The following is a 24,639-nucleotide window of genomic DNA, read 5'->3' as shown; positions in this document are numbered from 1 at the left end:
TTCTTAACCACTGTGCCACCAGGGAAGTCCCTATGGCATAGAGTTTAAATTCAGCTTTTGCTAAGGTGGATTTTGACAACTCCTTGGAAGCTGAGTTTAGTTCTTTCCCTTGAGCCTTTCCTCTTCTCCCAGTGGACAGCATCTTAAGTTCCAGAGAAGATGATAAAGACCCCCTGAGGCAGTTATGGAATCTCCAAGTTTCTATTCCAGTGACTCAGTTTTCAGTAGTTCACTCTTCCTCCATCTCGCTCTCCCTTCACGTGGTAATTAGAAGGGATAGGGCACAGCTTTTCTAGCTTGCATTCCAGGAAGGGTCCCGAAAGGAGCTGAGTTCAGGGTGAGCAGCTCTGAATGGGTATAAAATACTTCTCACGTAGCTGCGCATTGGGTGGGGCCTTAAGCCCTTTTGGATGTGGCTGAACATGCCACTGATACTCTGTGACCCTGTGCTGTGGCACAGAGCTTCCAAGTTCACCAGGTTTAGGAATCCTTTCCCTGGAAAGCCCAGAGGATGATAATCGGTAACAGACTTCACCACTGTGACTGGGAATGAATCTCACCAGAAACTCAATAGCAGCTAATTCACACAGGTCCCTTGACCACCCTCAACGCTACCAACAATCTTGGTGGCTGCAACCACAGTAGGTTCTGACCACTAATGAACTTGACTCAATCTCTAAGAAGCAGTCTCAGCTGCAGGGAGCTCGGGTTCACCTGCGCCTGCCTCACCACCGTTCGCTCTCACGGAGGAACGAGTCGGTCAGGAAGCTGCACCACGGCCTGGCTCTTAGAGACTCTGAGAACCAGAGGTGGAGATTCACTGACTGACTTAGAATTACGCTAAGCAGCTGCAGCGTGATGTCTTTTTGGAGAAGGTATGTGCCGACTTGATCAGAGGCGCAAAGGAAAAGACTCTCAAAGGGAAAGGACGGATGCCCACCAAGACTGTGAGGATAACTACAAGGAAAATTCCTGTGGTGAAGGTTCTAGGACTTGGGATCATTTTTCAGATGAGGAGCCACAGCGACTCACTGGCATGCACAGTCCTTCTGCAATTGTTAATAAGATTACTTCCATCAGTATTGAGCCAGGAGTCGAGGTTGAAGTCACCATGGCAGATGTTTAAATCAACTTTTTTAATAAACTGATAATCAGTTGATAAAAATATAAACAGACATCATTTGTGAACTGAATAAAGGCTTTTGACACTTGGAATAAACACCTGATGGGTAGGCTGTATTCTCTGCCCTTAAGGAAAAGAGCCACAGATGATTTGAGTATAACGTTTAATGTAAGATACAGTGGATTGGCAGAGTTGGTACAAAGCTAAGAGATTCAGTTCTAGTCAGTGAGTTAACAGCCTAGGCACCTGGACAAAAAATTGGCCCTGCTGTCCTGGGTCCTCCAAAGCCCCCTGGATGGCACCAGCTAGAGGCCCCACACCAAGACTGATATTGGCTACCTGAAGGCTTTGATGGAATCTACTGTTCCCAGAGTGATTCAAGAGACTGGCTGGCCCTAGTCAACATAGCAGGTGTAATTTTCAGGACAGGCTCGAGGAAAGTGGGTATAGAACTGGACATGGGGTTTGGGTGGCTGTACATTTGCTGCATGCAGTAGTCCAAGAGGCTCTCAGCTGGAGTGGTTAGCCTTTCCACCCTCCCTGACTGCTGTTTGGGAAGAAGGAGAAAAAAAGGTCTTTCAAAAAGCTGTATTTGGCATGAGCTAATGCCACTGCCAGTGCTGCCAGTGGCCAGGCACAGACACAGAAGGCCCTGAGGAGCTGGGCGGAAAGGAGAATGTGCAGGCAGAGCAGGAAATAGCCAGCTCACATCCCTGCCGCAGAAGCCCAGAAGGATAAAGGCCGTGCAGTAAAGGGTAACATACGGTCCTCCTCTTTGGTCACGCAAAGGCCCTAGCATGGGCCTGGGAGGTGAGAGGGCTGAGGGGTGCAGGCTCTGCCCTCGGGCCCCAACCTTTAGGCTTGTCACATTGAGGCGGTGATGCAGCGAGAGGCGAGGCAAGGAGACAGAGCAGTCAGGCTGGTAATCTCTGGCTCCTAGGAGCTGCCCTTGTCCTTGTCATCCATGAGGTCATACCTGTGGGAACAAGCAGAGAGGGCTCAGGTAAAAAGATGACTTCTGTGTCCTCTTATAAATGAGACAAGATCTGAGGGCTCTTGTACTTCAGAGGATCACTGGTTCTCAGCTTGGGTTACATCCTTTTTCCCTCCTATGATTGGGATTTTTCCTACTTAAGCATCCAGGCCCATCCCCAGCTCATAAGACACTCACCACTGGGCTGCACCCTGGGAAAGGTCTATCTCAGCGAGGTCCAACTGCACCTGTGTTGGAGGATAGTAGGGGTGAGATGTTACTTTTGATGTCTCCAAAGACCACGTCCTACCCTGACACACTCCTGGTCCCAAACCAGTGCAGAGGTAATTGGGTAGTAAAGTACTGTAAAGTACATCTGTAAAGTAGTGTCACCAGGGTGCTTACTCCCTAATAGGGACTACAAGCCTTTCCACCAGCAACTTCTAACTCTCACCTTTGCCTGGTCCACCTTTGCCCTCTTCTTACCTTCCCCAGCAGCTCACGCTCTCTTGACATGAAGGAGGAACTAGACTTCACAGAGACGTCCAGCTTTCGCCGAAGGGCCTCATCCAGGGGCATTTCCCACTCAAACCTGAGGAGGGACTGAGGTTAGGGGCAGGGGCCCTTCCCGAGCCTGCCATCTCTTCACTTGAATGCTCACTGACTGACCGTTCATCGAATTCAGGATTTAGGGTCCTCTTCTTCTGTGAGCTCTTCCTCTTGGTGCCCCGGTTCTTGTCTGGCAGTAGCAACAGTGACACGTAGGGGTCAGGGGGATCCCGTCCATTTTGTCGAAGGGCCCTGTGATAGGAGGAAGGAGGTGATGAGGCAACCTGAGGGGAGGGATGGGGAGAACCTGGAGGATGTGACGGATGGAGTCTCACCGGCAACTGTGAACGATGCCGACCAGCTTTCGTTCTTCACTGTAGTACCAAACAGTGAGTTTCACCTGGCCCAGAGGCCCGGCTGGAGCCTCAAGGGGACTGTGGAGAGATGGAGATAGCGGTGGGAGGAGGTAGTGCCCCGGGAGTCTGTAGCTTATCCTTTATATCCTTGACTGAGTCCCATGGTTCTGTCCCAGCGCTTTACCTGTCACTGTGTGTTAGGCGCTGCCGGAGCTCTGGGGCTGGGGAAGTGATGTGAGGGAGTGCCCCCCAGAGCTCCGGTTCTTCGCTCAGAGATGAGGAGCTGTGGCTGTAGCTGTGGCTGTGAGCTTCCACCCCTGAGTGCTGGGACACCAGGATCTAGGCAGACAAGAAAGCGGCACGCAGAGTCCTTCCGCTCTCGGGCTAGAAGGACACGGCCCTCTGCTCCCGCCCTCCCTCCCCTTGCCCACTGTCTCCTAGCACTCACCCCAAGCTGTGCTCTCAGTAGCACCTGCCCTGGACCATTGCTGAGCATAAACCAGTGGTCCAAGCAGAGCTGGTCAGCCACGAGGAGCTCAGAGAGGGGCAGGGATAACGAGCCCAATGCGCCAGTCCCCTCACCCCGAACCTGTGGAGCAACAGGACTGCCGTCAAGAGAGAAGTGATTTAGGTAGTTCCCTGGCGATCCAGTGGTTAGGACTTGGCCCTTTCACCGCCAGAGCCCGGGTTTGATCCCTCGTCGGGGAACCGGGGAACTAAGATCCCGCAAGCCGCACAGCGAGGCTGGGCGGGGGGCGGGGGGGGAAGAGAGAGAGAAGTGATTCAATCCTGGCATTCCAGGTCCAAATGCTTGGACGCTTGAGTGGTTTTGGAGAGACTCTCCTTCGTGAAGGGCAGGGGAGCCGTGGTAATAGTTGCTGCTAGTCCCACTTCCCTGCTTCCCTTTCTTTCTTAACCAGAGTAGACTGTACTATCTTTACTTCCTAAGCTTTCACAAATTATCCCAGTAATACCTGCACAGGGTAGAAAAAAGAACAGTAAAAATAGAATTAAATTGTTTCCTGCCCATCCTATCCTCATGTCCATACTCCAAATGTAATGAGCCCTTCCTATTTTCTTTGTTCTGGCATAATTCTAACTAATATGTCTATATCTCTATTTCATAATTTGCCAACTTTAATATCTACTGATTCCCTGCTATTCAAGATGACACATTGAGCTCATTTACATCTCTTCTCTACCTCTGCCAGTGTTGTTAATAGTCACATTATTTGAAATTCTGTTGGTTTCTATTCATGTAATTCTCTACTTACTGTTCTATCAACTTTGGAAGGTATCTGACTCCTTACTCCATGTAGAGAAAGCCAGCACTCCTATATTACCTTCCCCCATCCTCTCCCCACCTCCCATACCTCTTCACTTTTCGGTCACCCTTCGACCCACTGAAATCTAGTTTCTACTCCATTCCAGCCCCTGAAGTTGCTCCAGTCATCAGTGACCTCCTAGTTTTCAAAGTCAGTGAATAGTTTTCAGTCACCTAATTTTACCTCTCAGTAACATTTGACCACTTCCTGTCTTTTGAAACACTCTTCTTTTGGCTTCTGGAATCCACTCTCTCCTGGGGAGCATCCCACCACCCTGGCTACACTTCAGTGCTCTTCTTCCTCCATCTGCCCTTTTGTTGCAGCACCCAGCATGTCCAACCTTTGTCCTCTTTTCACTCTACACACGCCCTGAGAGCTCTCACTCACGCTTGTGACTACAGCTGCTACCTGTTGCTTGCTCATGATGCTCAAACAAGAGGGAGAGGGAGGAACACCACGATGGGCCACAGATCTACCTTCCAGATGGCTGTCTCCCCTTGGACAGCCCTCAGAGATCTCAATTTCAAAAACTCCTGCTCGGTGCATTCCCCGTGTTGGCGATGGCACCTTTATCTGTCCATCCACACTAAAACCCCAGGAGTTAACCCGTAGTTGTTCTTTGTTCCTCTTCCCCCTCCATGTCAAAATAACCGCCAAACACTATCTGGCCTTTGTCAGTTCTTGCTTCAGTTACTCTAACAGTCTCTTAAGTGACCTACCTGCCTCCAGTGCTGCCTTCCTCCAGTTCATTTTTTTACCCTGATGTCAACACCATCTTCCTAAGATGCAAATCTGGATGCCACCTCTCATTCCTTCAAATGTTTCCCTATGCCTTTAGGATAAAATCCAAATTCTTAGCATAATTTTTTTGTGATCTTGCTCTTTCCTGCCTCTATAATGTATAATTTGCCTTCTTTCTCCTCCATTCCCTTCTCAGCCTTAAGAGTTTTCCTGTCCTTCTTTTCTTGGTCAGGGCCTATTTACCCTTAAGCTAAGGACGCCTTTCTTACCTCACCTTTTCCCTTGTCTGAGTTAGAACCCCTCCTTTTTTCCCTACACTGCCTTTACCTCAGCAGTTATCAGTCAGGAAGTATTCTCTGGTTATTTTTCTCCCAAAAGAAGAGTGTGAGCTCCAAAAAGATAAGAACTACATCTTTTATCTCTGAATGCCCTGTGCCTGGTTCAGTGCCTGGCCTGTGACAGCAATCTGCAAAATGTTTGTAGAATGAATTTACGGTACCTGCAACTCCAGGCTCTCAAAGTGTGGTTTCCTGATGAGAAAGGAGGCACTCTCATCCCAGACAGGGGCTGACGTTTGGGAAACAGTCTGGTGGAGATGAGGGGTATGATCAGTGTTGACATTTTCTCCTCTACGCCTCTCATCCCTCCCATTCTTAGTCCTGCAGCATTTCCTAATACCTTAGTTTTATGAGAAGTATCTCCCACGGCAAGAGTAGCATAAGGGCTGGGAGGCTTGGTACCTTTTCGGAGCTGGAGAGAGAATGTTAGTCTTAAATTTGGACCAGTTAGGCAGATTCGCCCCTCCCCTCACAAATTACATCCACAGCCAATGGCCCATGTCCTCATTATCACTTGACAGCCCTCACCCTCCTGGCCTCGAACAGACAATTCTTCCCACCCCAGCACCACCCTGGGAGAGAGGAATTTGGAATTTACTATCCCAAATACACTAGGAGCATCCAAACCTGAGGGATGTAGAAGAAGGGCCAGGGAGCTATGGGGCATGGGGAGCAGATCTCACCGGTAGGTCCTCAGCCCGCTCCAGGTAGACGGAGAGCAGGGCCGCCGCCAGTTCTGTACTCTTCGGAGTCTGGATCAAACTGTTCACCTGCAGCACCTGGGGAAGGACACATGGGAGCTGGGGAGTGGTAACTGACACTCTGGGGCCTGGCATATGCCTTAAAAGCTCATAGAAGAGTTTACCTTGACCCATCTTGGGTCCCTTCCTTCCTCCAGCATCTTTCCTTACCTCCTCTAACTCAGCAGCAGTGGGACGGGGGGTCAGACGCTCCAGACGCAAGTGTAGGCGGCCAGATGGGACATCCTCCAGGGTCAGCCACTGTGGAAGCGGGCAGGGTTAAGACTTGGGGGTGTGGGGACAGGGACTATGAGAATGAATCATGCATCAAGATCAGGAGGGACTGCTGATTCTAATTCCATGCTCACCTCATCAAGGAAGCCATTGTCTAGGACTGTGGTGAGGCTCACTTTACACCTGTAGAGGAGAAAGATTAAAATTAAGGTCTATGGTCAAGAGCCAAGTCTTTTGTCTCCAAGGTCTACAGAGGCCCAGCCCATCTTCCCCGCTGGACGCCCCCCACCCCTCACCTGCCCAGAAAGTCATCCTTGTCCAGGTCCTTGTCAAAAACTTCAACCTCTAGCTCTTGGCCTGGAATTGATGTGACGATCACCTAGTGGGAGAAAATAATGGGATCCTTTCCTTTTCTTCTCAGAATGACTGGACACCTCCCCCAATCAACTGAACCCCAGAAGTTTTTTGGACCACTCAGAGCTGGGGGAGGAATGGGGCAAGACTGGGAAGAGTCCTAGCTCTCAATTCTGACCTCAAAGACCTCGTTCCAACGGGGATTGAGATCTTCCTGAACAACACGGCTCCGGAAGCTTCGTCCTCCCAGCTTTAGTTTGACATAGGGGTCTGACTTCCCCTTCACTAATCCCCCCAAGAAACGGTCTTTGGCAATCAGGTCCTGGGCCTCTAATGCATGGATCCGAAGCACATTCTGCAAAAGGAACGGGTGCGGCACCAGGTGGCAGTCAAAGAGAGAATACTGTCAGACCCAGCCCTGAAACAGGCTTTGTGCACGTAGGGTGGGCAAACAGACTCCAGTCCTTTCCAGATATAGACTTACCTCTGTCCCAAAGTTACTGTCAGGAGTAGTGTGACTGGGTCGAGGTGGGGCATCCACACTGCTGCCTGTCTGGGGGCCCTCGTCGTCCAGGTCCCAAGCTTCAGGAGTACCAGGCACAGCAGGGAAGCGCACTTCTGATGAATCCAAGTACAAGAGCTGGGAAGGGTAGTGTGATTGTCAAATCAAAGCAGTGCATTTAGCCACCAGCAGGCAAGGTATGTGGGGGTGGGGGTGGGGGTGGGGCAGAGCAGGGGCTCTGACAGGGAAACTAGGTCCCTGCCTTGGCTGTGCTTATCTCTGGGGGGTTCACTCCACACTCACCCTACTCAGACACCATGTCTTCCCCCAGTTAGATCAACAAACATTTTTTGTGCGTCTGCCAGATGCTTCCAGATACACTAGCTCATTTCATCGTAGAGGATCCCCTTTCCTTACTCTTAATACCACAAGGAATCCACAAGGCCCTTCCCCTCCACTTCCATACCCTCATAACCAGTTTCATGTACAGCCGGGAGTTTGGGCCAGAACTGCTGAGCTGGAACCACTGGTCCAGGGTGAGTTCAGGGGCAGTCAGCAGGCGAGCCAGAGGCAGGGTCAACGCCCCTAAAGTCAGGGCCCTGGAGTCATCCTTCACCTATAGGCACAGGAAGAGGGGATGGAGTGAGGGATTAGGGAAAAGGGAGGTAGCCTGCGGAAATGATGACACAGCTGCAGCTTCATTCTCTCTGTGCCAATCACAAACCTTTTGCTCCACTCCAGGCCATCCTTTTACAGTCCTCTGCCCACTCTACAGTCCCTTCCTCCTTTGCTCTTTCTGGTCTCATTACCTGGAAAGTTCTCATTCTGCTCTTCTCTGCCTATTTAAATCCTACTGATACTTTAAGGCCCTCTGAAAATCCTACTTCCTTCACAAAGACTCTCTAGTTACTCCAGCCTCTGTACTTTTCTCTGGCCATCCTAAGCACTATACTATGGGTATTTTACTCCCAATGATTAATGTTGAATCATTCTTAGATGGTTATATATGTTTGTCTCCTCTCTGAAACGAGCCAGTAAGCTTCGTGAGGGCAGATACTGTGTTTTGTGCTTTTTCTATGACCTTAAAAGTGCTAGACGTCTGGGAGGCTGGGACTGGCATATGTACACTACTCTATGTAAAATAATCAATAAGGACCTACTGTATAGCACAGGGAACTCTACTCAGTACTCTGTAATGACCTATATAGGAATAGAATCTGAAAAAGAATTAGGTATATGAATATGTATAACTAAGTCACTTTGATGTACATCTGAAACTAACACAATGTTGTGCTAACCCTATACTCCAATGTAAAATTAAAAATTAAAATAAAATAAAAATAAACCAGAAAAAAAAAAGTGCTAGGTGTCTAGCTGGTGCTCAATATGTTCTTCTCTTCTTTTAACAGGGTTTTTGTTTATTTTTTGGCTGTGCCTCATAGCATATGGGATCTTAGTTCCCCGACCAGGGATTGAACCTGTGCCCCATGCAGTGGGAGCCCAGTCTCAACCACTGGACCACCAGGGAAGTCTCCTTCTCTTCTTTTAAAAAATAATTTTTTTTGAGGCATAATTTACATACCACAAAAATCACTCATTTTAAGTGCACAATTCTTAGTTATAAAAATGATTCTAGAGAGACAGGTGGGGAACCGTGGAGAGTAGAAGAGGTGGAGAGTCTAGGTAGATGGATTGAAAATAGAGATCATGGAATTCCCTGGTGGTCCAGTGGTTAGGACTCCGTGATCTCACTGCCGAGGGCCTGGATTCCATCCCTGATCAGGGAACTAAGATCCCGAAAGCCACACGGCACAACCGAAAAAAAAAACAAGAAAAGAAAATAGAGATCAAAGGAGAAGATGGAGAGAAGAAATGGTGCAGATCTGAGAAGACAGAATAGGGTATCCAGGAGGGACTAATAGGTGATTCTCTCACCTGCACATCGAGCTCCTGGCTTCGAGGGTCTTGCAGGAAGAACCGGAAGGCCTCCTCCCACACCGGGCCGTTGGTGTTATAGACAGCCTAGAGATGTGCAGGATGTGATCAAGGTACACGCCACAGTCCCAGTCCTGTTTCTCCAGAAAACCCTTCCTCTTACAGGCATCCTAAAGGGAACGCTTCATCCCAAGAACAGTCCTCCCTCCTCCTGTCCCCACACACACATGACACCTGGCACAATGATATCCTTGTCCTGGCCCTCACCTTGCTCTCCTGGGTCACATCCTGAATTGACAGCTGTACCATGGGGTTGGGCTCCTTGTTCCCCTTCTTCAGCTGTGGGGGGTAGAATTCAGAAGTCACTATCTTGGTTGTTTTTGTTTTTGTTTCAATGAAGGAAGGCGGGCTGTCCTCAGAATCCTTCCCCTGGGGCTTCCCTGGTGGCGCAGTGGTTAAGAATCCGCCTGCCCGGGACTTCCCTGGTGGCGCAGTGGTTAAGAATCTGCCTGCCAATGCAGGGGACACGGGTTCGAGCCCTGGGGCGGGAAGATCCCACATGCTGCAGAGCAACTAAGCCCGTGCACCGCAACTACTGAGCTTGCGCTCTAGAGCCCACGAGCCACAACTACTGAGCCTGTGCACCTAGAGCCTGTGCTCCACAACAAGAGAAGCCACCACAATGAGAAGCCCGTGCAGCGCAACGAAGAGTAGCCCCCGCTCGCCACAACTAGACAAAGCTCACGCACAGCAACAAAGACCCAATGCAGCCAAAAATAAATAAATAAATAAAGATTATAAGAGAATATTATGAACAACTTTATACAAATAGTTAGAAAACATCGATTAAATAGATAATTTAAAAATACAACTCACTAAAACCAATTCAAGAATTTTAGTGAGATTAAAAAAAAAAAAAAGAATCCGCCTGCCAGTGCAGGGGACACGGGTCTGAGCCCTGGTCCGGGAAGATCCCACATGCCGCGGAGCAACTAAGCCCGTGCGCCACAGCTGCTGAGCCTGTGCTCTAGAGCCTGTGAGCCACAGCTACTGAAGCCCAACGTGCCACAACTACTGAGCCTGCGTGCCACAACTACCGAAGCCCACACGCCTAGAGCCCGTGCTTCGCAACGAGAAGCCACGACAATGAGAAGCCCGCGCACCACAATGAAGAGTAGCCCCCGCTCGCTGTAACTAGAGAAAGGCTGCACACAGCAATGAAGACCCAACGCAGCCAAAAATTAATTAATTAATTAAAAAAAAAAAAAAAGAATCTTTCCCCTGAGGTGACTGTGATCCCCTCTTCGGAACCCTTGTGTTACATGTTGTTGCTACGGAAGCAGAGCGGGCCGGGGGAAGGGAGGGTGTGGGAATGCTGCACCCATGGCTTCCTGTTCACCTGCCCTCAGAAGCCACACTCACAGGAAGATCCTGGGCCCGATCCAGATAGACAACTAAGATGGCAGCTGATGGGGGCTCCGGTCGGGAGGAGACTCCTCGGTTCCACTGTAGAACCTGGTGTGGGGTGGTGGTAGTCAGACCTTCATCCCTCCAGCCCCCCATACTTCTAGCTACCTGTTTCTCCCCTGCTAGCTTCCTGTTTTCAGTGTTAGTTACCTGCTCCAGTTTTTCTGCATCTGGCAAAAGTGAAAGCCATTCTAGCCTTAAGTGAACTTGGCCTTGCCCACTTTGTAGAGGGAACCACTGGAGGGAGAGGAAGAAAGTGAGGTATAGTCGACATCATATACACACCCAATCTCTTCCCCACCAATGTAGCAACCACTGTCTACACAATGGGGGACAGCACCCTCCACCTTCCTCTTCTCTCAACTTACTTCATCCATTACTCCAGCCTGCAGTACTTTCCCTACATCCAGCTTCATTCTGGGGGGTGGTGGTGGTGATGATGGCAGTGAAAGGAAAAAGAGGGGAGTGTTATAATTAGCAACATGTCATTCACTGGCCCGCTTCTCATCCACACAGAAATAACTGGCACGTCTCAGACTCCCTTCTTACCCTCGGGAGATATATATGCATGTGTGCGTGGTGGGTATGAGGGGTGGGAAGGCTGGGAAGGAAAATGATAATATGATTCCCAGGCCTGGAAAAGGATTATAATTACCTGAGACCTTGGTGGCCCTGGGGATTTAGAATCCTAACACAGGCAGAGTCTCACCTGCCCAGAAAGTCATCTTTGTCTGGATCCTTGTCAAACACCTCCACCTCAATTTCCTGTCCTGGGACCTCATGTACCATAACCTGAAGAACACAGAGGGATAAGGGTCCGCAGGTGTGAAGATCATCCAATCAGCATATTCTCTCAAAACCTCCTGGAGCCTCCCCATCTGACACAGCCCCACTCGTTGGCTCTCCCACCTCATAAGTCTCTCCCCACTGGGGGTTGAGTTCCTCATCAATGACACGACTGCAGAATGTCTGGGTGCCCACTCGCACAAGTGCATAGGGGTCTGACTTGCCCTCAATCAGGCCCTTTACGTATTTGTCCTTGGAGCTCAGCCCTCGAGCGGCCAGCAGGTGAATCCGAATAATGCCCTGAGGGTAGGAATCAGATCCTGAGAAATTAAAGACCCACCACAGGGTTCCCAAGAGACGGATCTATCTAATAGGGGAGAGACCATACCCTGGGAAGAGGGGAACGCAACTGGGCCACATCTTGAAGGTCGGGCACAAGGGGCACCAATAATCGGTTGGGCAACACAAGAAAGGCAGCGATGGAATCCATGATCATGGTGTCAGAGAGGGAGCTGAATGGGGGAGTGGAAAAGGAGGTGAGTGTGAGTGTCAATATTTCCCCACCGCCAAGTATGTTTCCCACAACCAAGAGAGACCTAAAGCTAGAGGGAAGTCCTTTCTTGAAAATACCTTTTTGCTTCTCTTCTACCCTGATTTCCCACCTACTGCTCTGTCCCTTCCTCACTGCCATCGCATCTCTTCCTTCTCCCTTTGCCCCGGCTGAGGAGTCCGTAGCCCACTTCATTCTCTACCAAAATGCACAGTCCCCCCACAGAAGAAAAATCACAGTATGAAACTTTTCAGGGGTATTTGTCTGATCTCCCCAACTAGGGTCAAGGCTCTTGGAGGGCACCAGCTGCATTTTTTACTGCTCTGTATCCCTTAAACCCCCAAACCAGGGCTGGAACACTTAGCAGGTGCTCGATAAATCCTTCATACCTGAGCCCTGGGATATCCAGCAGGTTGGTCATCCCTGTCCAGTTGATATCTAGGGTCTGGAAGCAAAGAGCAGGGGGATCGGGACAGAGCATATGGTGGCATGGTTACGCCCATCCAACAGTTGCCAGACCCTCAGCCTACTTGTCAGTTCCCTCCCCCATTCCCCATAGCTTCCAGTCCTCTCTGCTTCCCCCGCTTCCCTACCCCTCCTCAACGTTTTCCCTTACCGGGCGTCGGATAAAGAACATCGACACAGCCCCCACAATAGGAAGGTTCCCAATGAGTGGTTCAAGAATCACTCGTAAGACACCCTGCAGCTGGGGCAGGAAGAGACGAACAAAGCCTTTCTTCAGAAACAGTCTTCTTTCCCTCCCAGACCTCCCCAGCCTTGGTTTTCCCAACCTCCCACTTCCCCATATCTAATGAAACTTAGGGCAAAGGCTTCTTATGGAGGCCCCTGACATCTGCCCCACCTGCATGCCCTTGACTCCTGCTTTGCAGAAATATTTCTTCACTTCCACATCGATCTGTACATCACCTACATAGCTGGGAGTTAGTGAGGAAGAGAACAGAGGGTTAGCACTAGGCTGACGTGGGTAAGGGGAGTGAAGTAGTCAGAGTGACCAGGAAAGGGAATCGGGAAGAGTGGTGAGTGGTATTACCTGATGTTCAAGTCCAGCAGGATCTGGTCTTTCCTCTGACCAGGGTGAACCCTGACTCCTATGATGCGCAGTGGCTGCAGAGATGAATGCTTGAGAGGGGAGGGAAAGGCCCCTTTGGGCCACCCATCTCCCCTGCCCCATCTCTTCCCTGTCATTACTTTCCCTCCTACACACGTACCTTTTCACCCAATTCCACTCGTGTAAATGTAAATGTTTGCAGGTGGGGGTTAGATCCTCGAACAGCTGGGGCCACAGTTTCGGCCAAAAGCTTCTCCATATACTGGCCCAGGAACGGCCAGACCTGGGTCACAATCTGGGAGGAAAGGGAGCTTGTCATAGGAGAGTGCTGCCTTCCCTCTAAAGGCAAGTTCTTTCAGACTCCTCCCCATGGGGAGGCTAGATTTGAAGCGTGGCAGGGTCTGGCAAGAGAGCGAACCCCATTCCCCCTCAGGAAAAACAAAACCCAAGACAAGCAACCCTCACCTTATTTAGCCACTCAGCTTTTTCCACATCTGGGAAGCTGACCTGGAGGTGGAGAACGTGGAGACAGTGAGGAGCACTATCCTCCGCCCGTAGCTTCCTACTAAGATGCCAGGTGGATGCTCACTAAGGAAACCTAAGTGTGACACCCAGGGGTTGAGGGGAGGGGCCGGGATGTCCTGAGGATTCATTCCTCCAGAGGGTTTGGGGCCCTGAGGTCTCTTTGGCAAAGGGAGCTGACAGTGTCAGCCACACAAAGTTGCTTTGCGGATAGCTCAGGGATGTGAAATGATGACAGCTGCTGGGGCAGAGAGGAGGAGGAGGGAAGAGAAGGGCACATTCTTTCCGGAGGGGGAGGTCCTGACAAATCAGTTTGAGGAGGAAATCCTGGGATTGGATAAGTCCTGGTTCCTTTTACCAGCCTTCCCTCTGCCCCTCGAACCGGGGCTTCTACACCAAAAGGTGAAGCAGGACGCGGCTCCTGTGTTAGGGAGGGGCCAGAAGAGCTATACAGGCCCAGGCTGGTGTTTTCTTTCTTTCTTTTTAATCGGTGTGACTCTTTTGATGGGAAGGAAGGACACCTGTGCTTTGTACTGGGGGAGGAGAAGGGGTAGTTGCTTTAGGAGGAAAATAATTTTCCATGATGAGAAGTAGGAAGAACAGAGACTCTTGCTGCCTGGGCTACAAGTCCCATGGGACCATTTCTCCCCGTTTCTCCTCCCCAGTCCAGGGTCGGGGAAGCATAGCTGTGTTTGCCTAGCGTCAACTTTGATTCCCCCAGACAGGCACCTCTGCTGGGAGGAGCAGGAAGGGAGGGGCCGGGAAGGGCCGGGTAACGGGCTCGGCATCTGCAAGGCCTGAGAGAAGCCATCGGGGCCCCTTACCACAGGAGAGGGGGCGTAGAAATAGGGTCCTGGCCCCAACCCAGCAGGCGCAGCCCGCAGTCCGGAAAAGGGTGGGGCCGGCCAGGGGCGGTGGAGTGCGGGCAGCGGGCACTGCAGCAGTAACACTACCCTCCCCCCAGTACCCCCGCCCTTTGTCCAGCAGCCGCCTCCGCTGCGCTGCGGCCAGGCCGCCTGAGGCTGGAAGGCTAGGGCCGGAGGGTCCGTCCGGGTGCGGGGGCTCGACTGGGCAATGCTCCCGGGGAGGGTCTCGGGATAAGAGCGGGAAAAGGGAGAAGAAACTTATGGCCTTAAATAGGTTTAAAAAAAAAAAAAAGAAGTCTTGGGGAGGACAGGAAAATGGAGGGAACCCACTGAGCGGCAACGGGAACAGGGACGCCCAGGAGCAGTGTGAGTGGCACCAGAAACGAGGAGGGGCGTTCGAGCGGTTTGGTTGGAGGAAGAGCCACGGCTGAGACGGGCTCCCCAGATGTTATTATTGCTCTTGCCCAAGCGTAGAGGAAGAAGTCCTGATTCTGTGGAAGAATCGGGATCTGGGCGTGGGGAAGGGGGGCGGGTAGTGGATAGTCGGTCCCAAGAGTGGCGCGTCCCTGCAGGCAGGAGGCTAGCGGGCCAAAGGGGAAAGTCTGGGGCCCATCGTCCCAAGATGGGGAGCTGACTTTAAGGATAGGGAGGGAGAGCCCGAGAACTAACGGGCAAGAAGGGAACTATGCTGCACTGAGGATTGAGGATGGTCGCTCACCCAGGCAGGTAGTTCTCGATGGCTCATGTAAAGAGTTTTCGCCGTGAGCCGCTCCTCATCATCCAGCAGCTGTCGCGCTACTCGAAGGCTCCGTTCTTTCTCCTCGCGGACCCGGCGCCAGCCCAGGTAGAGGGCGAGGCCGAAGAGCACAAAACCCACGCTGAGTCCTATTGCCCCAGCCAGGTACACCGGCACCAGCACCAGCAACCGCCGCCCGAAGGAAGTCAGCACCGCCAAGGCCTCACCCGCGGCGCCTGGGCCGGCAGGTTGGTTCCCAGAACTCTGGTCCAGCTTTGCGTGAGCAGTGGGAGGCTGGTCAGGGGGGTCGGAGGGAGCGTAGGGCTGGTCCACTGCGCTGGGGCGGTCTCCAGGAGAGCGGTCCATGCTGCCACCTCTGGGAGGACCTGCCCGACCCAGAGACCAGCTAGAGGTTGCCTAGTTCTACGACCAGATTCCCCCCCTACAAACCAAAACCCCAGAATGGGGGAGGGGACTTAAAGCCACGCCCCTTCGTTCTGATGGTTCGGGTTGGTCCGTGCCGCATAGATGAAGGTGGAGTCAAAAGACCGAAACCCCGCCCCCTGCCTCGGGGAGAGGAAAGGGCTCGGGAGAGGCAGGACCTTCCTGATTGGACCGGAGTGCCAAGATGGGCGGTCTGGGATGGCGGGAAAAGGAGGAAAAAGGCTAAAGAGCAGCATGTGATTAGCCAGAAAGAGGAGGAGGAGCGGCGTACCATTTCAAGAGGAGAGGCGGGACCAGGAGCTCCCCCACGTGGGATTGGAGTGCCTATGGTATGACGTCATGCAGAGCCGCACCTGCAATTACTCTTGTTTTAGAGAGAGCTGGAGTTGCGAAGTTGAGGGGTTGTGGAGCGTCGGGATTTCCTTCCACTCCCTTCAGACGGTTTGGCAGAACTTGGTCTGCGATTCCTACATGTTCATTTGTCTCCTTTCCCACGTTTTCATACTTTAAGCACATTCCTTATCCTTCCACTTTTTTTCTTGCTGGTTGTCCTTACAAAAGGAAAGGAAATTACCCTATTTGGAATCAAAGTGTTCGATGACCGACCCTGTTTATCCTGTTCCCAGTCCTCTACTTTGTCTATGCAGTGTAACGACAGACTCTAGAGAAAACTGGAGAACCCGAAAATTACAGAATTGAGATAATCTAGCCTTCAGGCAAGCGGGAGGGGGGAAAAAGCAGAGTGAATAGGAAGTGAGGCTTTATTTCTCTTTAGAAATCTCCAAGTTAGTTCATTCTATCTCCAAGAATTAGTCATCTCTATTTTAAAGAGCAAATTAAAACTAAATTGGCTCCAAGGGGGGTGGGGTCTCAGCTGCAGCCGAAATGATTACATTTTCCAAGAATTCCTGACCCTGAGGAACTGCTAGGACACTAAAATGGGAAATCAAGAGTAATGAGACAATTCTGTTTCTCATTTGCCTGGGTTATAAGGAAGGTTTAAAATACAGTCAGATGTAGAACTAAGTTCTACATCGCACTGTGTAGGTTTAGGAAGGAAAAAATGCAGGGTATATTGATGATGACTCTCGTTACTAGTTAACTGGACTTAGAGGTGTAGTGTTGTCCAGGGACTTAGAAACTGGACTGATCGGAAGCCCAGGAGGGACAGATTGGTCATGATTACCTTCTAATGCGATGTATGTGGGGCTAGTGTTATTCTGTTTGGTTTACAGCTGTTAAATTTCATCTGGCTCTGCAGGGCATAGATTTCATCAGGCTATGTTTCATCAAAGCTGTTTAAAACTTATCCCTGCCCAGGCTCCCTCCCTTAACCTTAAATTTTCTCACTTCCCTTTCTCTACTTCCCTGAAACAGTATCTAAACTGCTTCTTTCAGTTTGCAGAACTGTGTAAGGAACAGTTTTCCATCTGCCTCCTATGTTCTCTGTATTCTGAGAGATGAGCAGGTAAAAAAGCTCAAGGAGTTTGGAGGAGGTGAGTGCCCACCAACTTGACGAACCAGAACTATAGCAGGAAAATGGATGAACATCCTCAGAGGGAAACCTCCCTATAAACTGAAATTTGCCAAACACTGGAGTAGGGGAAGGGATCCCTTAGGCTGGGGGATGAACAGGGTGACCTATGGAAGTTCCTTTTCAAACTTTTCCCCTTTCTCATCCTATCTAGATCATCAGATCCTCCTACTGAAGATGGTGTATGGAGGACAAAAGCTCATCCCCAGGAAGGTCTCTTCCCAGCTGGGGCCCAGGAGCCACAGAATCAGCAGCTGCAAGGCAGCGGAACAAGTAAACAAGATGGGTCCCCGCCCATTGACAATTCTGTTGCCGAGGTGCCACCTGGTGGTGATAAGCAGTAAATGGGTAACACGAAAAAGGATGGCCATAGAGGAGAGCACTTAGACTTCCTGGTTTTGCAATCTGCATTTATATGTAAACTACAGTTGCCTCCCAGGGTTGGATGTGGTAATCTGGTCCCAGCCTACTCTCCAAGATGGAAGGGGCAACGGGATTTGAGGAAACTTCCTCTGTATTATTCCTTGTAAGTTACTGGAAAGTAGTGGTCCCATTGCTGGATGGCTATCATTAGAACTTTCTTATGCCAAGTCTGGAGTCAGACTGCCTGAAGAGATTCCTAGTTCCATTCCTTACTAGTTGTGGAGACTTGGGTTGATTACCCTCTTTAAGTCTTTCTCCTCTGCAAAACAAGTATAATAATAATGCCCATTGTGTCAGTGAAATATTGCATGTAAAGTGCCTAGCACAGTACCTTGGTTTATAGTAAGTACTCACATGTTAGCAATTTTTCTAGAACTCTCTGCTTATTTCCTATGCAGCAACACAGGACCTTTTTCTCCATTAGGTAGCCCTTCATATATCTGAAGACATCTATTGGGTCTACCCTCAGTCTTCTCTTGCCAGTTTTTTTCAGATACCCCACTGGTTTGCCAATGGCCCTCTGCAAAAACTATTTAGAAGAACACACAATACTTTAGAACTGGTTCCACTCAGATAGACGTGGTAGAACTACTATATTTACAATGCACAACTATGGTTCTTTTACCCTTATGGAGTTTCTAGAAAGGTGCCTAGAACATAGCAGCCTCTTGATATTTATTAACTGACATATTATGAAGAATAAGATTTTAATTTTTGCAGCCAATTGGAAGTCCCATGTTGTTCTCACATGAATTATTGCTAATATAGATCTCTGCATTTGTTTCTCAGACAGGCTCAAGCAATTTTTAGAGGGAAGGTCGGTCAATCCAAATTGACCCTTTGGATTAATTTAGTCAATACAAGTTACAGACAATTTCCATATTACTTAGTGTTTCCTTGTGTTACTGTTGGTAACTGGGCTTTTCATATTTTTATACAATTAAAAAAAAAAACATATTCCTTGGGTATATCACTAGAGACTAGAGATTTCTCTAACATGAATGTGCTAATCAACATTTACTAGGCACAAATGTTCAGTTTTGATTCCATCAAACTCTACTATTAACTGACTCATAATTATTCTCTTATCTGCAATGACTTAGCAGGTGAGAAAGAGGAAAGCAGTTCCTGACATCTGGGAACTGGCCTGACACAGCTAGGCTTTGGAATTATTAGGAGCTGACCTGGGCTCACAGGTACTGTTGAACACAAACAATCTCACAAAACACCAATATCAGACAAGAGTACTCAGTGACTGTGATGAAGTGAGGCAAAAAACAAGATCACTTCACAATTTTGTTTAAGCACTAGACAAGGTCAGTGTGCAAACCACAAAACACCAAACATCCCCCTCTCCCAGCTAATGCAGCTTCAGCTTCAATTTAGACTGCCCTTTTTCTAGATAAGATAAAGATACGCAATTATAGAATTTTCCCTGCTTCCCTGACAGCACTCAATTTAGAGTGAAGCTCCACTTCCTTGAACCTTCCCCCAACTCACTTAATGAAGTTCAAGTCCTGTAGGGTCCTTTCTAACACCCTCTTGCAAGACACACCGTGGTTCCAAATGGCATCCTCTCTCCATCACTGCAATGAGCATTAAACCCAACTTGTTCAACTGCAGGCGTATTCCTGGTGGTCTTTAGCTGGAGCACGTTAATAAAGTACATACGACCTCCACAGTTTCCCAAATCTACCTCTTTAGAGATACTTGGCAAAAAAATAATAAAGTTAGCTTGTCAGGGTTTGGCTAGGATTAATTCATGTTGATATCTATGATCACATTTGTCTAAATGCTCATAAACCATCTCTTTTAATAAACCAGAATTGTGCCAGAAAATCAACATTAGGCTTATCAATGTGTGGTTTCTAGAATCCACAAACAATATTTCAGTATTTGCCCATTTTTAGTCATTCGTGCCGCAACCCCCCCCCCACCTTTTTTTTAAATGACTGGCCTTGACCTAGCCCACCATCTCCAACCCCAGGTGTAACCTGAGTGATCAACCAGACAAGAGAGCAAGAGGTAGCAGGAGATATGATGGGGAAAGAACAAACCAGGATCACTCTCTCTACCCCCAAATCCACTGTCCCATAGACTAGACACCTGAGTTGTTTCCCCTCCATCAGCCATGAGGTGAGGAGGAACTGAGGTTTGGCTACTGGGACCCTTGGCCTTACTGACTCTTAATTGGACTTAAAACCTCTGTGGTTCTATGTGGAGGCAGAGGGAAGAAAGGGACGAACCCTGAGGCTTGTGTCCCCAGAAGAACTCTCCTTTCCCCAGCACCTCTTAAGCCTTGAAGGCTTAAGGCACTGGTGACTGAGGAAGGGATGGGGTAGGAGTTACATCAACTGCTGTCAACTCAGAGAGCAACTGCCACCTGCCCTGCTGTTTGAATAAGGGAAGGATCTGTTGATACATATCCCATTCCCATTTCCCAGCACATCCACCCTTCTTAGTACCTGCCCCCTAAATGACCCTAGGAGCCCTGGTTACTAAGGCAACCTGGGAATAGTATGTGCAGATAGAAACCAAAACAAATGGGACTATTTTTAAACAAGACTAGGTGGCTCCAATGTTTTTACCTCACAAAGTACCTTCCCCAAAGCCCCATCTGATCTTGTTCTGGGTCCCTACCCTTCTTCACTGGCCTCCATCCATCCTTACTACTATGTGAGAGTGGGCTCTTTATTTCATTTTGGCAGATCTATTTACTGCTCCCATCTTCCACGCAGAACATCTAAGCAAGTTTTCACTGCCTCCATTTGTTAAAAATATATTTTTTTATTTCTTTGGAACATGGTGGGCCCTGCCCTATGGATGTCCAGGCCAAGCCAAGGTAATGAATGCTCCCCTAGTCTTTGGGCTGGAGTACTATGGTCCCCGCCTTCCCATGGGCCCAGGAGCAGTTCCTGTATTGTCCAACTCAGCTAGGCCCCAAATTGTCTGATGGCTTCTATCAGGCCTTCTCTCCTGGCCACCCACTTCCCAATCTTTCCTGGCTTCCCCTCTGGGCAGGGTATTTTTTTCTTCCAAAGCCAGTGCTGGAAACTGTGCCATGCAGAAGAGAGGACAAGACCAACGATGTCCCCCAAATTCCCATCAGAGAACACATAGCCCCTCAGTCAGTCCTTCCTCTGCTGGCTTCAGTCTGCACTCCTATGCAAGCCCCCTCTGTGAGGCTGGAAGGAAGATGGACAAGAGGACCCTCATAAAAGGGAGGTGAGAGAAAACACACCAACCCAACCCCTGCTCAGAAGCAAACTCCTTGTAGTCTCTCTTGTCCTAGTTCATGAGTGAGCCCTTCGGACAGGGCCTGGGAGGGCTAGGCGAGTGGGTAGGTAAGGGCCCCTCGACCCCAGCCCTGGGAGGCTATACCAGGGGAGTGTCCATTAGCCCCATCAGTGTGGCATGGCTGTGATACGCATGCTCTGGGAGGCGATGGGGTAAGTCACCATGGGAGTGGTGGTGTGGCTCATTGTGATTCCTGCCAAGGGCTGGGCCATCGATACAGCCACAGGAGCCACAGATACAGCCACAGGAGCCATGGAGACAGGTGGGGGTGCCATTCCCTGGGCAATTGTTTGAGCCAGAGCAGCCGACAGTGGCGTGATCTCTGGGTTCAAGTGTGGGGGTGGGGGTGGTGGAGCGGCAGGCGGTGCAGCATTAGCTGGGGGAGCAGCTGGAGCTCCCGCAGGGGCCACCAGTTCTTGCTGGGACACGGGGCGAGGCTGTAGGGCCTGGCTGCTGAGAGTAGTGTGAGTCTGGGCGATGCCATGGTTAAAAGTGGTGACAGTGCCCACGGTGGGGGCCAGAGTCTGCTCAGTTGCTGGTGCAGTGGAGCTCAGGGTCATGACCTTGGCCTGATTGCGGAACTGGGCATTTTGTTCCAGCAGTACCTCGTTGGTGGCCAGAAGGTTGCTGACCTGCTTCTTTAGCTCCTCTACCCGCTTCCTGAGCATGGCATTCTCTTCCTCTAGCAGCCTGCACTCCACCCCTCGGGGTGGAGCCAGGCTGTATTCATATGATTCAAAATGGGGGCCATCTGGGGGGCAGCATCCACCTCGCCGGCGCTTGGGGCCTGGCTCATGGTCCTCAAAGCCCCTGTCAGGGAGGTCGTAGATATCATAGAGATCATGACGTCGTCCTGGGGGAACTGGGCCTGTTGAGCCCCCACCACCAGCACCTCCTCCACCCCGGGCATCAAACTCAAAATCCCGCTGCAGGTGACGGAACTTGCACTTGGCGCCTCTCTGGCAATCACCCTTGAGAAAGTCACGGCAGATAGGGACCTCCTCCTTCCCATTTGGTAGGTCAGCTGGTGAAAGGCCCAGGCCGGCTGCCACTTTCTGCCTCAGCCGAGGGGGAAGCTCTCCTGTCTTTTTATAGCCATCCTCATCCTCCTTGGAGCCATGGATGAATCGGCAGTTTGGGCGGCTACACTCCTTGTTCTGGAAGTCATGGCAGAAGATGAACTCATTTTTGCTCACCCCCAAGTTGGACACCTCATTCATGTCCGGATGGCGATAGCGGCAACGCTTGCCTCGCTTGCACACATTCCTCAGGAAGTCTCTACAGATAGCATCTGAGCTGGCCCCGCCACTGCCTGCCCCTGTCCCACTGGCCTCCTCGCTGCCACCGCCTCCAGGGCCTCCACCGCTGCTCCCAGTGCCGTTGGCATAGCTGTCCCGGTCAGGCATCCTGGTCCCCCCCAACTCAGGGCTTTCTTCCTTTTCTTGCCACCCTTGGTGACTGCTAGGAAAGAGGAGAGCTGTGTCAAACAGGAGTCCTCCAGAGGGGCCAAACTCTTGCTGACTATATGGCAGGCAGTCCAGCAAGAGGCAGGCCAGCAAGAGGCAGGCCAGAGGCACAATGGCTCTGGAGATGGAGAATCTAACGGATGAGAATTTTGCCTGGACTGGCTGGCTTGTCAGAAGTCCTGCCCAGGCCCTGTGCACCCGGTCTAGGTCAGAATGATTCACACTTGCCTGGCTGTCGGAGGGAGAGAGCTGGGGTGAAGCTACCTCATCTCACTAACGATGATACGCCAAGGAAGGAGCAGGGAGAGAACAGTGTTGGATTTTATTTCCCCTTCTGAACTGACCTTATTAAAGTTGTGGAATCAAAATTAAAACTGCTGTTGGTGTCTGATTAGGCTAAGAGGAGACTGGGAACAGTGGCTAAGATAAGCTGGTGAGCTACTAAGGGCTGTGGAAAATGGAGCACTGGTGACATTACTTCCCTGACCCCCTCTTCCATGGGATCTCAGGTGAGGACTCCGTGAAGTATCAGATCTCTAGACCCCAGGAAATCCTGAGTAAAAAGACTGGTATCACCAGCTTGAGGGCAATACCTAAACCTGTCATTTTTTGGTATTCTCTCCCGGATTACCACTATTCTCAACTCTAGGGTGGTCAGCCCCCTCCCCCTCCATTTCAGGGGAAGAGTTCTACAGCTGGAATCTCTACTTATAGACCTCAAAAGGAAAAAACCATTTGTGGCAAGATCAAGGCAATAGGAAGGAGTTACTTTCACAGGAACAAGTGACCTTTCTTTCCCCATTCTATACCCCTCCTACCCCTCCATGGGAAGATCCCACTGACATCAAACCACACCATTCCTCGCCCTATAAAGATACTCTTTACTTACAGACTCTATAAAAGCTTTTAAAATCTCCTCTTTCCCCAAAGAGCTCAAGAACGTCAGTCCACTGCCCTGGTTCTAGCACTCTCCTCTCCCCACTGCCAACAAGACTAGGAGTCCCTGCTACCACGTGTCTGACCTCCTAAGCCTTTCCAGGCTCCCCCTGCTGTTCAAATAGGAAAACTTCATATTGTTTCCCCTTGAGTATAAGGGAATCTTTCCAATTTCTTTGGCCTTGACGGCCCCCAACCACCCGGTCCATTGCCTTGACTTTGTCTTCAAGGCAAAATGAACCCTAAAATGAACCGACTAGGTCACAGGCCAGAGTTGCAAGAAAATCTGTAAAAGAGGGGTCATCTTCCTCCAAAGGGAGATAGTCTCAGAAAGACAGAAACAATCAAGGAAAAAAGAGTGGGAAAAGAGAAGACACAAACTTTCAATAAAAGGGAAATGACCTGGTGAAAAATAAATGGCATCTATCCAAGCCTGACCCGTGTTACAAGTCCCACCAGAAGCTGATAATCAGATCTGATATTCCTTCCCACCCAACTTTCCCAGGATTGTTTGATACCTGAGGTAGCTCAGGTGAAGTCCGGGGCTCCTGTGGGTCTCCACCTCCACATCACTGCTGGGTTCTGAACAGGAGAAAAACAGAGACTTGGGTGTGAGAAGGGGTAAGAATGGAGAACTACGGGGTGGTTGTTATAAGAATGAAGTCTGACAAAATGGCAAGAGCTCTGGGCACGTGAAGATTTCCTTAGGATTCAAATTGAACTTCCCCTGTCAAAGGGAGAAGCCGCCAGTAAGAAGAGAGTAGTAAGGAACAGAACTAATTTGGAGAGCCTAGGAGGACGGGTTGGAAAACCAGCCCTGAGTGAACAAAGGGTGAGGGGCACCCTGTCTCAAGGTGAAGGAGGATGTGGGGATCAAAGCCCGGCCTAGGGTTGGGGTTAGGAACTCCGAACAGGGAGCCGTGCAAGGGCAGCGACTGACAGCGCAATGGGATGGCGGATTAGACTTGAGAGCGGTGATTGTGACGCTTCGCAACACCCCAGAGTTTGCGAAAAAAGTCCTAGGAGTTTACCGCAGCATGTCTCTAGCCTGGCAGGTTCTGTGCAGTGCCGCCGGAGCTCAGCCGGGGACCAGGTGAACAGGACACTAAAGGGAGCACTTAGTGAAGCGAGGAAGGGGACTCCGGGTGACATCAAGCAGAGGGGATGGGCAGGGCTGTGACGTCACGGAGCTGGCGTTTGCTCGCGAAGCGGGGTCAGTCAGAAAAGGGATTCGGCCCTGATACGTGAGGAAGAGCCAAGTCGGTCCTGGGGGGCCTTGTGTAGCCCGGCCGAGCCCAGCCGCTGGGCCGGCCCCGACTCCTCCCCTCCGGGCGCGGCCTCCACCTAAGTCTCCCGCCTCCCTCACCTGCTGC

The 24,639-nt window shown here is 50.4% G+C and overlaps 2 protein-coding genes and 1 long non-coding RNA gene across 7 annotated transcripts in view; 1 reads left to right on the top strand and 2 right to left on the bottom strand.

The window, feature by feature from the left end:
• The window catches only part of LOC137774796 (uncharacterized), an 11,411-nt gene extending 4,384 nt beyond the window's left edge, over window positions 1-7,027 (top strand). Inside the window, exon 3 of the long non-coding RNA XR_011075942.1 lies at window positions 6,801-7,027. This is a non-coding gene — a long non-coding RNA (uncharacterized lncRNA). The remainder of the gene's footprint in view (window positions 1-6,800) is intronic.
• Window positions 1,270-16,126, bottom strand: ESYT1 (extended synaptotagmin 1). 3 transcript variants are annotated; one of them, XM_068560091.1, is made up of 32 exons: window positions 15,964-16,126; window positions 15,149-15,552; window positions 13,508-13,549; window positions 13,203-13,337; window positions 13,025-13,113; window positions 12,836-12,908; window positions 12,590-12,679; window positions 12,363-12,418; window positions 11,812-11,935; window positions 11,547-11,723; window positions 11,347-11,429; window positions 11,006-11,054; window positions 10,788-10,874; window positions 10,593-10,685; window positions 9,438-9,509; window positions 9,171-9,257; window positions 7,702-7,851; window positions 7,218-7,373; window positions 6,912-7,088; window positions 6,676-6,758; window positions 6,514-6,562; window positions 6,317-6,406; window positions 6,089-6,184; window positions 5,746-5,817; window positions 5,567-5,653; window positions 3,450-3,590; window positions 3,186-3,340; window positions 2,981-3,079; window positions 2,766-2,897; window positions 2,583-2,688; window positions 2,295-2,344; window positions 1,270-2,099 (listed from the first exon to the last, which is right to left on the bottom strand). In XM_068560091.1, exons 1-32 carry the CDS (start codon window positions 16,124-16,126, stop codon window positions 2,060-2,062), a joined length of 3,507 nt encoding a protein of 1,168 aa, XP_068416192.1. In that variant the 3' UTR covers window positions 1,270-2,059. The 3 variants fall into 3 exon arrangements, with proteins under 3 accessions (XP_068416192.1, XP_068416194.1, XP_068416195.1); XM_068560093.1 differs by having other exon boundaries at window positions 13,025-13,098; XM_068560094.1 differs by lacking the exon at window positions 15,964-16,126 and having other exon boundaries at window positions 15,149-15,532.
• ZC3H10 (zinc finger CCCH-type containing 10) lies at window positions 16,102-24,639 on the bottom strand. Of its 3 annotated transcripts, none has more exons than XM_068560097.1 (5): window positions 24,633-24,639; window positions 23,785-23,848; window positions 19,068-22,322; window positions 17,922-18,096; window positions 16,102-16,161 (listed from the first exon to the last, which is right to left on the bottom strand). In XM_068560097.1, the coding sequence occupies exon 3, from the start codon at window positions 22,268-22,270 to the stop codon at window positions 20,972-20,974; it is 1,299 nt and encodes a 432-aa protein (XP_068416198.1). In that variant the 5' UTR covers window positions 22,271-22,322; window positions 23,785-23,848; window positions 24,633-24,639; the 3' UTR covers window positions 16,102-16,161; window positions 17,922-18,096; window positions 19,068-20,971. The 3 variants fall into 3 exon arrangements, with proteins under 3 accessions (XP_068416198.1, XP_068416196.1, XP_068416197.1); XM_068560095.1 differs by lacking the exon at window positions 24,633-24,639 and adding an exon at window positions 24,298-24,491 and having other exon boundaries at window positions 19,068-22,325; XM_068560096.1 differs by lacking the exon at window positions 24,633-24,639 and adding an exon at window positions 24,298-24,491.

The sequence above is a fragment of the Eschrichtius robustus genome, chromosome 13 (genome assembly GCF_028021215.1).
Source record: "Eschrichtius robustus isolate mEscRob2 chromosome 13, mEscRob2.pri, whole genome shotgun sequence".
Classification (NCBI taxonomy): domain Eukaryota; kingdom Metazoa; phylum Chordata; class Mammalia; order Artiodactyla; family Eschrichtiidae; genus Eschrichtius; species Eschrichtius robustus.
This window is presented reverse-complemented; position numbering and strand designations above follow the sequence as displayed.